Source organism: Scomber scombrus, chromosome 23 (genome assembly GCF_963691925.1).
Source record: "Scomber scombrus chromosome 23, fScoSco1.1, whole genome shotgun sequence".
In the NCBI taxonomy this organism is placed as follows: Eukaryota; Metazoa; Chordata; class Actinopteri; order Scombriformes; family Scombridae; genus Scomber; species Scomber scombrus.
The window spans coordinates 3,232,666-3,246,711 of NC_084992.1; the positions used below are offsets into that span (position 1 = coordinate 3,232,666).

The following is a 14,046-nucleotide window of genomic DNA, read 5'->3' on the forward strand; positions in this document are numbered from 1 at the left end:
ATAAAGCCTGATGGTGAGAAAGAGGTTGAAACATTGGAGGAGGAGCAGGAGAAGGTACATCATTTAACCTAAATCAATAACTGAAGTCATTTCTCTTTTTTTAACTTCTCCTTCCAACACTGATTTATTACTGAGAACAAACTAAACTGTTACTGACCATGAGAGAAAATCTGAGACATAAGAAATAACTCTTTTCAGACTGAACTCAACTGTGTATGTGTGTGTGTGTGTGTGTGTGTGTGTGTGTGTGTGTGTGTGTGTGTGTGTGTGTGTGTGTGTGTGTGTGTGTGTGTGTGTGTGTGTGTGTGTGTGTGTGTGTGTGTGTGTGTGTGTGTGTGTGTTTCTCCCACAGAGCCCAGATATAAGCCAACATAATGACACCAACCCAGCTGGCAAAAACTCAACAGAGGTCTTTGTGGAGATCGACCCTAATGGAAAATATCTCTGTCTCTTCAACAAGTCTAAAGAGGTGATGATGTTTGTGAGGATGAACTGTGTATAAACATGAGAACATGTACTGTTAGGTTTAGTAGCTCTACATTGATGAAGTGTATCCAGGATTATTTTAAATGGACCATTAAAGCCAAGCTAACGACCCTCTACAGTATTTACCTCAGAATCTACTTTCTCTTGTTTTCATGTGAACAGTTTAAATGTCACACACTCATGGATTTAACACTGTAACATTAACTTGTTTGTTCTTCCTTCATCCTCCTTCTTGTGTCCAATTTCTCTCCTGCAGGACCTGAAACTGGAAGGCAGGAAGTTACGAGTGAAGCTCAACCATGAAAACCCCATCATGTTCACATTTGAGAAGTCAATTTCACTCAGAGCTGAGAAGAGTGTCACTGTAAGACTTTGATTTATTCATTTATGTTGCATTTTCTTTCTTTCTGTCTGTCTCATTTCTTCTTTTCCTCTTCCTCATTGTTCATTCTGTCTCTCATTTTTCTCTTTCTTCATTCCTCTTTTTTTCATTTCTGTCTTCCTTCCTTTCATTCCAATTGATTTCTTTATTTCTTTCTTTCTCAGTTTTCTTTCTTTCTTTTTCATTCATTCAGCTCTTTAACTTCACATGCAAAATATTTTTAACTGAAAAAGTTGTTTAATTGTATAATTTTGTTATTATCTGTGAACTTTGGATTTTACAGATATGGGCCCATGGTTATGGTTTCCATCATCCTCCCTCTGACCTGAAATGGAAGGAACTGAGGCGTTTGGCCGAAGGAGACAAACTCCTCGTTGAGCTCATCAACTGTCATGAAGAGATCATGAAAACCACTGAAGTATAATAATCAGCCCAGCTGCCACACAGTGTTTTAGTTTATCTTACTGTAACTTTTTTTACTCCTTTTAAACTACAATATTCTCCTTATTTACCAACTTTTATCATCAACCGTGAGACGTCTACGAGGAATTTATAATGCCCAAATGCTGAATGTCAACAGTAACTTGAAAACACCAAAATTATACATCAGGAAAACGAAAAATTCCAAAAGTTTTTTCTTTGATATAATCAACAATTCAAAACACAATTTGTCCAAAACATTTTCAATAGTGCAGTGTGATATTCTGGTTTGTACACAGAGAGAAACATGACTTTACTCCACCTAATGTTTAAGGGATTCATTGAACACATTTGTCTCACAGAATTCACATTAATTCTGAATGTAAAACAAAGTCATGTTCTCTCAGCATGATAGTTTTCCTTTATGTTGGTCTCTACATTTTCAGATTCAAACTCTCAGGTGCAGCAATCAGCAGTTTGTGAGAAAGCTGTACGGGTCAAAGATGAGACGTGTACATTTAGTGTCTGAAGGAAACTTTAATGTTTTGGTTCACTCTCAGCGCTCTCATTGTGTCATTTTCAGCTGCAACAGGCAGAGAAAGAAGAAAGAGAGAAAACCTCTAAAAACCAGAAAACAGACACATAGTGGAGGAGAGAGCTAAAACAGAGCAAATATTGGATTTAGATTCAGCAGGTGGACAGAACTCCAAATGAATGATAATGTTGATTGTAACAACTTCAAAGTATCAACTTAAAAGGTGATGATCTTGTCAGATCTGGTCAGTGTTATGTCAAAAATATAATTTTTGGGGTGGTGAACTATCAAAAAATAATGGAGGAACAACTATTTCTTTTCCTGTAGAAAGTATGTTTTTTATTTTGTACATATGTTGGTCTTGCCAATAAATATACATTTAAAAAATAAGACGCACCTTTGGTGAGATCTTTTTCATTTCAAAGTGGGGTGCATCTCATACACCAGTAAAATGAAGAGAGAGGTTGGATCTGGATTGGGTTAAATGTCTGTAAAGGGCCATCCACACTAAGAGCAATAACTATAACAATAACCATAATAACCCGGTCTGAAATCATTACCAAAAACCATTAACCCGACACACTGTTTCAGGTGTAATATGTGTGCTTTGATGCTGTTTCAAATAAAAGTAAAATAAAGAAAAAGGTTTGGAGTATAAACATATGTCTTTATGAATTAATAGCTACTGGTGCATTAAAATAAACCAGTCTTTAATATAAAAGCATTTTCCCCAGCATGACACCCCCCAAAATAGGCATCTTATTTACTGGTTTTATGGTAAATGTAAATTATCTACTTCTTCCACCACTAGAGTTAGTGTAGAAACATTTCTTTTTACTTAATAGTTTTTTTCTGCCACGCCAGCTCACGTTCTTTTGCTGCTGCTGCTACTGTATTGTTGTTTTTTTTCTTAAATATATTCTCATTATCTGCATGCATTCATTAATATATCTTTCTTTCAAAAATGTCTTTTGATTTTAACACTGGAGTGGTCACGTAATACATTCAGATGCGTAGTTGAGGTACAGCAACAGTAACAGAGTACTGAAGGAAGGTTCCAGCTTAATTCCCACCCCCCAGAACACCCTAAATTCACCCACCCAAAACCGAAAAAGAACCTACAGAAAGACAACACACTCACACCCAGGCGCACTGAGGGACACGCAAACAATAACAGCAAACAAGAGTAAGTAAGCAGGTTAACAATTGAGGTAGGGTAAACACATAAGTGCTCAAAAAGGGAGAAGGGAGAATAAAATAAAATAAAAAATAGATAAATAAATAAAAAGGAGGGGGAGGGGTGCTGTGCTCAGTTACACATTTTCAGCATCAATAGTTAGGGAGTCAACGTGGTTTACAAAAGGTTGCCACATCTCATAGAATTTACATACGGAACCCTTGAGGGAGAACCTTATTTTCTCCAGGGTGACACATTGTAGCATTTCATGGATCCATTTATTGTGAGTGGGAGGGAAGGCATGAGTCCACTTAAGGAGGATGAGCCTTCGAGCAAGTAAGGAGGAAAATGTAAAATAATGTGCTGTGAGGATTTAGTCAGGCCATGTGTGAGGGAGACACCGAAGAGGACCACAAGGGGCTCAGGGATTATGGTTCGGCCTATAACTTCACTAATTGTTTTAAATATTGCAGACCAGTATTCTGATAGTCGTAGGCAGGTCAGAAACATATGAACATAATCAGCAGGGGAGCCTTTAGATCTATTACACTCATCTGTTCTGTCAGGGTAGATTTTGGCCAGCCTAGCATTAGTGAGATGGACTCTGTGCAAAATGTTACATTGCAGCAGGCCATGCCTTGCGCATATAGAGGATGTGTGTACACGGTTTAATATTCATTCCCAACACTCATCAGATAGTGAGGTCCCAAGGTCCCAGTGCCAGGCAGCCCTTAGGGAGGTCAGTCGGTTCTGTGACAGTATATGAATATGGTTATAAACAATTGTTATGAGGCCTTTTCGTCTGGTGCCGAGAGATAGGAGTTGGTCGATCATTGTTTCTGGGGGGCGATTTGGAAAATGGGGGTAGAGGGATTTCACAAGGTGTCTAATTTGAAAGAAGCGGAACAGGTGTGCGTTTGGAAGGTTAAACTTGGCTGACTGGTCTGCGAAGGAGGAAAAAATATCCTTAATAAAGAGATCCTTGATAGAGCGGAGGCCATTTCCAGACCAAGATCCAGCCGCAGCCCCCCCTGGCCCTCCCCGAGAACCTCGAGTGAAAGACATGGCCCATCCAAGGTTTCTTAATGCGCGAGGACTCTGAGGTACAAAGATGTGTTTCCTGTAGGAAGAACAGGTTTCCTCTGAGCTCCTGTAGATGCGAAATTACCTTACGTGCGTTAGTGGCATTGTTCATCCAATTCACATTTCAGGAAATTAATCTGATGGGGTTACCACTCATTGTCAACACCCAGGGTTGTTAGAGCCAGTTGAGCACAAGGGGTAAGGGGGGGGGGGGGGGTAACTTGTGTAACTTGAACCGTCCCCTAGTTAGGAGCTATTAGCAAGACGCTAACCCTCCAATATAAACACTGGGCATAGCGGCTAGTATGATGCTAGCCGCTATGCCGGTCCCGTTGGTCCGTCGTTAAGATCGCTGCTAACGAACTATATTTTATAGTAATTACAAGTTATATAGTATTATACAGTTAAAAATGACTAATTATCTCTCTATATATAAATAAATCCATGCACTGAGACCGTTTTTGGTAAATAACCTTTATTAAACAGCTTTTATCAAAATATGACAGAAATGATGATGACAGCAGTGAGTTTATATATATGTTGCCTGTTTCACATTGTTTTGTCCTGAATGGCTGCATATAAAAGCAATATCAAAGTGTCCCAGCAGGTGTCATCATTTCACTATCAAATGCTTCAAACCATTTCCAACACAGTCGCTTCAGAAAGCTTCTTTCTCTCATCACTAACACACTGTATTGGAGTCTGTACTAGTGCTGCCTCCCCGTATAAAGGGCGGAAGATGGTATTTGGGCACTGGAAACCTATAAATTAAAGTTGAAAAAAAACAGGTTGGCAGACTGGAGAAAAGTGATATTAAATAACAAAATTATAAGTGAAACCAAAACAAAAATGAACTTTAAGAAATTAAACAAAAATAACATAAACCATACTAACAAACAAATAAAATGTGCAGCTTTACAGTCAGCTGCCACTTCTCTTCCCTACTGACCACTGAAAGGCATTTTACCTTCTCTTGACCTAACTGGAACGTAACACCCGTTCAGGTATGTATAGGCGTGAGCTACCCAGAAATGACCCAGAAATAACATAATTTATATCCTATATTAATATTTTTTCTCTATATATTTATCTGTATTCCCTGTTACATTACTCTTTTATGCTGCTACAAACATAATACTTTAAACATGGCAAGTTTGCACAACACACTCTTTTTGCACATGCTGTATTAACCTGCACCATCAGTATACACCTTTATTATTATATTTATCGTATTTTTGTATTTAACTGCTTTTAAACTCTTCACCTTGTGTCATTTCAGATACTATTATTTTGGTTTGGCCTTTTAATATAAACAGCATTTGGTGACAGACTGCAAAGTAAGAATTTCATTGCATAGTGTAACCTGCTGCTCTGTGTGAATCTAGTGCGAATATTTAATACCTTAGTTTATTCCCAGACTTATCGTCTTACTCTGCAAGTTTCTTTAACTGATGTGCCTTTGTCTTAGAAACTAAAATGATCACCTGTATGTGCAGCATCTAAAATAAAACACTGATGAAGACTGAAGACACACTTTGAAAAGATCACACGTCTGCCTCTGTGGTTTTCAACCTTTGACTTTAACCTCAACTGCCAACATACAAATAAACATGCATGAGAAACAGCTCTAACAGCTCATGTTGCTATTTTGTCTGATGAAAGCTGTCATAGTGTCTGCAGTTCTAAAAAAAATCATTATTGTACGTGCTTATAAAACCTTCTGGTGCAGAAGCTGCTATATTGCGACTGCCTGATCGAAAATCAGTCAATACTACCAACTGATAAACATGATGAGAAGTATACATATGAGAAATAAGATTAAAAATAAACACCATCATGCATAATGCATGCTAACAGCCTTCATGTCAAACTAAAAGTCACTATATCATGTTTTCTGTCTCATCATCTTGGTGATCAAACTATCTTATAAGATGAAAATCATTACAGCGTCATTCTTACTTTGGCAGTTACCTTTACATATGAGTTGGTATCAGTTATTTCTATGCAACTTTGAGTTTCCCACAGTGAAGTAGTCCCACCACCAGCAGCAGCAGAGCCATTGGCACAATGGTGAACACAGTCCTTAAGACGAGGTAAATATGGCAGGAGCAATGACAGTGACGTGCTGCAAAGACTATAAGAAAAAAAAGACAAGACGTTATTGATCCCAAGAGAGGAAATTCACATGTACTCTGACCCACAGAGCCCAGAGGTTTACTTTTTTGTTATATCTCACATGTGTTTCAGTCCAAATTGTATCACTTTGTCAATCAGTTTGTTTGCTCTGTCAATGGTCCAACGTTGTTTTTTTACACAATATAATAATGTAACTGCAGCTTTCCTAAAATGATAATATTTTTTTGAGAAGACAATAATGACATCAATAATATTTTGGAAAGAAATAAGTTATTTGTTGGTTGTTTCTTTGAGGAGTTTATTCCTGGGATCACCAGAGACCCCAGTTGGTAGTCATGAGGGTTTAACAATTCAACATGTTTAAACATATAAACAAACTGAAGAATATGCAGCAGGAAAGAGGCACTAAAATATCAATTTTATTTACCTATGACATCATAAATTAAGCAAGATGGCTGTAAAACATTTAGAAATAATTTAACCAGCTAGTAGTTTAAATGTTTACAACATTGATAGGCAGGTTCCTTTTGTAACTTTGTATACAACCAAGTGCCAAACAAGTGCCAAACAAGTAGACTTCTCATGAACATAATTACCATCAACATTATGCATATGAATTCTGGCCATACAACCAGGAAAGAATCATCTTTATTTTATTTCGTAACACTCTTATGTCTCACCTCTGACAGCCAACCAGCTCTCCGGTGATGTTCCCACATCAGAGATGCTGCATCTGTAGAGTCCTCCATCAGACATGGAAACACTGTTAATGGTCATCTCTGCTACAGGACTGCTCTGCATGAGGACTCCATCTTTGTAGAAATCAGCACGGATGTTGGTGGAGTTTTCCTTATCTCTGCAGCGTAGAGTCACATCGTCTCCCTCCATCACAGGACAAACAGGACTCTCCAGGATCACAGAACCATCTGATACAACATATTGAGAAAATGTTTCAAATATGTTATATGAACAAGTTTGCAGTAACACAATATAATATTGGGGAAAAGCGAAAATGTCACAAAAACGAAACTATTTTTTAAGCCAACTTTTAATCAAGTTTCTACTGAATGTCAAAAAACTGCATTTCTCATAAATAAGGTTACCATCATCATGTATAATCTGCATGTACTCTGGCCATACAACCAGGAAAGAATCATCTTTATTATGTTTTGTAACACTCTTATGTCTCACCTCTGACAGCCAACCAGCTCTCCGGTGATGTTCCACCATCAAAGATGCTGCACCTGTAGAGTCCTTCATCAGACTTGGAAACACTGTTAATGGTCATCTCTGCTACAGGACTGCTCTGCATGAGGACTCCATCTTTGTAGAAATCAGCTCGGAGGTTGGTGGAGTTTTCCTTATCTCTGCAGCGCAGAGTCACATCATCTCCCTCTATCACAGGACGAACAGGACTCTCCACGATCACAGAACCATCTGAAAAAACAAATTGAATAAATGTCAGAAAAATGTTATATGTACAATGTCGCAGTGACAAATGATAAAAACAAATCACAAAAAATCAGACACCAAACTAAACTAAACTCCATTATTCTGTATACATATACATTTAACAATATTTACCAAATTTACAGTAAACCTCAAATGTTGATCTAAGAACAAACTATTTTACACATTATATATTATAGAGTGTATTATAGTGTCATGCTGGACATAGTGGGCGAGAAACAGATGATTAGTTGAAAATGGATATATAGTGGTTTTAGAAACACAATGAACTTACTGTACCAGTGACCGTGATATCGACACTGTTGCTTCTCTCTCCTCCATCAGTCTCACACCAGTATTCTCCACTGTCTTCAGGAAAGGCTCTAGCAATGGTGCAGAGGGGCCCTGTTGGTGTCCTCTTAATACCACATGCTGGTGTAAATTCCTCCATGTTCCTGATCGCTCTAAACTGAGTTGAGTCATCAAAGCCATCACATTCAAAGGAGACAGAGTCGTATTGAAAGTGCTGCAGTCTGTTTGGAGTGATACGAAGAAAAGCTGCATCTGAAACCAAGAGGTGATTATTTTTCAAAAAGTCCCAAATGAAACATCCAGAAGTGCCTCCACCTTGTGACAGAAACAGTTTAAATTGTGTCTCTTTGTAAGATACATTCAGGTATTTACCAGCAACATTATTTAATTAATTAATGATTGAACCCTTCACAAAATTAAAAATGAAACAGTTGGAGGAACCTAGATTACATCATAGATTCAAAAGGTTCACGTCAACCTTGAGTCATTAGATGAATGAATGATACAAATAAAATTATACCTGGGATTTTTTATTTGTTACTTAGCTGCTACTTACCACTTTTCTGACTTTGTGTTCCCAGCTGAATTATTTCAAAAATCACTGGATAAATAAAGGAGCAGAGTGATACATCAAACAGAGACGCATTGATATACAGGACTATATAAAACGTATAAAGAGAAAAGAAACAATGACAAGTGAGTACTCACACAGCCTGAAGCAGAGAGCTGTGACGTCCATGATGTCTTGCTGCCGACTGTCTGAGCATCAGACTGACTGCAGCTTAAATATGCTGTAGTTCAGAACTTCCTCTTCCTGTGGTTAGACACTCTTTGAGTTATAGGCTCTCAGTCAAGAGGGGTCGATGAGCCGTGACTTTCTGATTGGTTCAAGAATCCCCAAAGTTAGCTTAACTTTTACAACAGGAAATCTCTTCTTCTTTTTTATTTAACTTTTGTTTTTTGGCCGTCTGAAGAGTCTCTGCACATCATTGCTGCAAGAAACCTAGAAAACTGACTGGTCAGTATATTCCAATGTCAGATGCAAAAATGCCCAATAAATTCAAAAACCTTTATTAAATCAAAGTTACAATACTTCAGAGTAAGTAAAAGTCCTGCTTTCAAAAAGTCATTTTAACCTGCATTAACAGACTATGCATACATTTTGAAAAGACACTCAGGATTGGTCTTCCACCTTTGTGTCTGTCCTGGAATAATGTATAATGTAAGTCACTAAGAGAAGTGCTTTGACAACTTGTGACCACAAGATGTCCCCATAGGAGGTGAGCCTGTCAAAGAATACACAAGGGAAATGAGCGTTGTCAATGCATCTTCCATGCTTAAAGTCGTTGTTGAGAAAAATGAATGAATCAAATAAAAGGGGGGGGGGGCAGTAAAGGACAGCAAGTCTGTCTTACTCTTTCACTTTATAGAAATGACTAACAGGTGTATCAAAAGTTAAGGCAGTTTTTACTGATATAGCACACATGACTCAATGTTCCTCTTGACAAAAAGCAACATTAAATGATCATACATGACATTTAACATAAGATAAGTAGCTATTACATATATAAAAACACAACAGATAAGATAAAAAACTGAAAAGTAAGGGAATCACCAAACATATTATAATTAATTAACATGTAAGTCTGAACCAAATTTTGCAAAAAAATATAATAGCTGTGAAGACATTTCACAGACGTTAAAAATGACCAAAGACCTAACACTTACCTAATGAACTCTCCCCTTTTCCTTAATTGCTAAGACAAAGAATGGTTTATTATGTTATTCTAGTGATAAGTTACCTGGAAAGTAGCTCAAAGTTCAACTACACTCAGAGTGAAACCTTCAAACCTTCAATCAACCTGTGATTGATTGATTGAAAAGTCGTTTATGATCTCAAATTCAATTCATTTTGTACATACCATTTTAATTTAAATTGTGGAATACTTGTTTTCTATCTATGTTTCTAAACATTAAGGTTTTCTCAATTATGTGGGATTTATTGGTGACTTTGTTGCTGTTGTTCCATACTAAAAAAAAAAAGGACTTTATTGTACTTTACTTTACCCTTATTCCACGATTGAAGAAGTGATGGTTGGAAAAAGGGAAACAAAATCCAAGAACTGGAAGCTGTAGAAGGTACATATATAGAATAGTTATTGATCATCTTGAAGGAAAGAAGTTACTGCAGACAGGTAAGTGTGACTGTACACAGGATGTTAGTGTTAATTGCTGTTTGTGTGAGCTGTTCAATGGGTTTCTCTCCTGCTGCAGAGCTCAGGGAGCCTGTATGCTTTAGTGATTTAATAAAGGTAGTTGGATTGCAAAAGTATTCTTTTGCAATCTGCTGTGTCTCTGGTATTTAGTTGCCTTTCATTTATTCAATAGTAGGAAAAACACAGAATGGCTAAACTTGGAAGTCAAGGAGAAAGTAAAGCTCGGCCATTACTACCTTACAACAAATGAGCAGTCAGCAGTTGATAAGCCAAAGCAAATAACACTCAGGAGCCTGTCAATGATTTACAGACTTTAGCTGTGCAGTCTAATAAATAACCGACACATATCGCAGCAGGTAAGTCGTCTTCTGAATTTAACTTACATTTTTCTACATGTTTCATTTAACTTGTATATTAAAACTCTCACCTTACCAACAGTAACAGTGGGTCTGTATTCAGACTGGGCACTGCAGTAATACTCTGTAACAGATTATTAGGTATATTTCAAAATCTTTGTGTGAGAAAAATTGTGACCATACATTAAATGTATTTCAAATGTTGAGTAATTGTTATATGATTAATATTATTATCACATTCGATCAGCCGAAGGTTTAAGGGGTTATTTGAACAGGAAGTGTGTTAGTTTGGCATCACACTGGTGGATATTGAAACGTTTTATTAAGTTTATAGAAAATATTGAAGACAGTGGACTTTGTATCATAGAGAGGACTCTAATGAAGGCTAATAGATTAAACAAGTCCAGCAGTGTCAAAATATATTTTTTAAATTCAGTAGGTAACAATCTTAACCATCCTGGCACCAAAAGTGAAAGTATAACTCTGCTTAAATTGCACAATACATAGATGAGATTGAATACGCTTGGACACATTGCCATTATTTGTGTTTTACTTTTATATACGTAGGAATGTATTCTGTCAGTGAAGGTCTGAATTCAAACAGAGGATCAATAAAGAGTATATATCATGTAGAAGATGGTGATTATTTTCGTTTTTTTCATGTGTAGTCCACCCATGAGAGGACTATTAATTCCAAATGGAAATTGGCTAAGTCAAGTCCACAAAACAGTTGAGATGAATAAATTAAACCTACTTTTGACTTGACTAATAATTTTGCCCAACACTAATTCTAAAACATGTTTTCTGTTCATTGTATCACTGATCCCTTTTTAAAACATTTCAGGACTGCAGGATGTTTCACCGGATGAACAGACTGTACCTTCAATTTACGCTTAAAATCCTCTATGTTTTGGTTCTCCATCTTCTCCTAACACACTCTTGTAGAGGTAACTTAAACACTAACGTGGTCTCAGGTGAATTTTGACTTCATGATGGTGTTGATGAAAAGCACGCAGTTCACTAAAAATGTTTACAGTTTATCCTCAGGGGAAAATATCTGTATCAAATTGTATGACAATCCATGCAACACTGGCTGAGACATTTCACTCAAAACTGTAAAGTACATGTACTAAACTTTCATGCTTTGCCTGCCTGACTGATGTTGGTGTTTCTTGAGCATATCACTTATTTTTAAATGATTGGCATTTACAAACCATTTGTCCAATACAAAAACTGAAAAAACTGGCGTAATCATCAGATTCTCAAGTTTCCGAGGTTAAAATCAGAGACATAAAATTTCTGTTTTTCTTTTTTCTAATGATTTATAGCTTTAAATTTTGTTACACTGCATGAAGACATAATTGAGTTACAAGCCTATAGCCATGGTTTTCCTGAATCTATAGAATTGCAGGAAAATCTTTGACAGGTGTCCAATTGAAGACAGACACTATACACTTCTGATTCATTTTGAATGAAAATAGTCTTGACGAGATTAAACGATTGAGCTCTCTAGCTCTTACAGTACTTGCAGGAATGAACATCTGTGTTTCTTTCCAGGTCAGTCCCAGCTAATTGGTTCATCTCAGCCAATAGTGGCAACAGTTGGCGATGACATCATGTTGCCATGTCAACTGGAACCTGCCAAAGATGTTGCTGCCCTGGCAGTGGAGTGGACGAGACCTGACTTGGACTCCGTATATGTGCATGTGCGCCGTGCTGGTCAGGACCTCCCACATGTTAAACATCCATCATACAAGGAACGGACATCACTGTCCATCGATGGGCTGAAGCAGGGAAACATTTCACTGAAACTCTCTATGGTGAAACTTTCTGATGGGGGAAAATACAGATGCTTCATTCTTCAACTTGATAAACAATCCTTTGTTGAGCTTGTTGTTGGTAAGTTGGCACATTTTGTACATGTTGTATGTACATGTTGTATGTGATTGGTGAAGTCTATATATGTATGTATAGTGCATCTGGAAAGTATTCACACCCCGTCACTTTCTCTTTATTCCACTTTTGGCCTTATTCTGAAATTGACAAAGCGAAAAAAGGTTTTTAGAATTTTTTGCAAATGTATTAAAAATAAAAAACTGAAATATCGCATGTACATACAGTAAGTATTCACACCCTCTGCTATGACATTCAACATTGAGCTCAGGTGCATCCTGTTTCCACTGATCATCCTTGAGATGTTTTCTACAATTTGATTGGAGTCCACCTGTAGTAAATTCAATTGATTGGACATGATTTAGAAAGGCACACATCTGTCTATATAAGGTCCAACTGTTGACGGTGCATGTCAGAGCAGAAACCAAACCATGAAGTCAAAGGAAATGTCTGTAGACCTCCAAGACAGGAAGGAAGTAAATTCAGACACAAACTGACCCTTTGCAAGAACTGTTTATGTCTGTCAAACTTGTAGTCTTGTAGCACAGAACATATGCAGTTTACAAATAGTGTTGTCCTAGTTGTGGCAGATTTAACACTAGATTTTTAGCATTTTCTAATAAATGTAATATAATGGGTCTTTGATTTCAGAAACATGCAGGGTTTTTATTTTAATTACAGCTTCAGTACATTTTTTTAATCTAAAGGTTTTTGGCAGCTAATGGCCTTAATGTTAGGTTAATACTGTAATAAGTAAAGTTAATGCTGATGTTAGCAGCTTACATTGGGGTAGACAAATATTGTTTATTCCATAGTTTACAACTGTGTCTTTGTGTTACTGGTTTTAGAAAGACTTGGCTTTCCAAACTCTTTAGGTGCCAAGAATCCTTCTTACTTTCATTCACAACTTGATGGTTTACAGGGAAATGCAAAACTTAACATGGCTCCTGTGCCCAGTTACAGTTGATGAGCTATGACTGAACAACAGACCCTTTTCACAACAGAGATTTTGACAGTTCAAAGCCATTAAAGCACAGATGGAAATGACAACATTAACAATAGCTCCATTAATTGTCAGAGTACACCATGTCAGTGAGTGACTGTACACAATAGTCACCTAAATGCAAAGCAGCCATCATTAATATTAATAATTCCACCTGTGCCTTTTCTGCTTTGACAGGTCAAAATCTCTGCCATAAAAATGGTCTATCACTGCTTGAGTTAAGGGTCTGAAGATGGCCAATTAATAAGAAAATAATGGAAATAATTCATCTGCACCATCACAAATCAGCAGATTTATGAGACAACCACCATAGTGTTATAGGACTGACTACAGCTGCATCATTGTGTCTCAAAAAGCTCAACAGTTAACTCTGAACTCCCTGAAAAATCACACTGACATCAAATACAGCCAGTGTTTACAACCACAAATACCTTTGAATTTCTAACTTTAGCTTTGGTAACAGTAAGATATGTGAGATCCCATCAGCACTTTGTGTACCAACTGTGATTAATGGTCCAATAAGAAGCACAATTAAAGATTTAGGAAACTGAGTGATTATCAGATACAAAATACATTTGCGTTACCATATTCAATTTTA

The 14,046-nt window shown here is 37.1% G+C and overlaps 2 protein-coding genes across 2 annotated transcripts in view; one reads left to right on the forward strand and one right to left on the reverse strand.

The window, feature by feature from the left end:
- Nucleotides 1-14,046, reverse strand: part of LOC134006179 (zinc finger protein 208-like) — a 1,001,836-nt gene that overhangs the window by 286,036 nt on the left and 701,754 nt on the right. The gene's annotated exons all lie outside the window — the stretch shown is intronic.
- The window catches only part of LOC134006183 (uncharacterized), a 65,366-nt gene that overhangs the window by 7,479 nt on the left and 43,841 nt on the right, over nucleotides 1-14,046 (forward strand). The window contains exons 6-8 of the mRNA XM_062445267.1: nucleotides 353-469; nucleotides 743-850; nucleotides 1,152-1,286. Of these exons, the coding sequence (XP_062301251.1) occupies nucleotides 353-469; nucleotides 743-850; nucleotides 1,152-1,286 (360 nt within the window). The remainder of the gene's footprint in view (nucleotides 1-352; nucleotides 470-742; nucleotides 851-1,151; nucleotides 1,287-14,046) is intronic.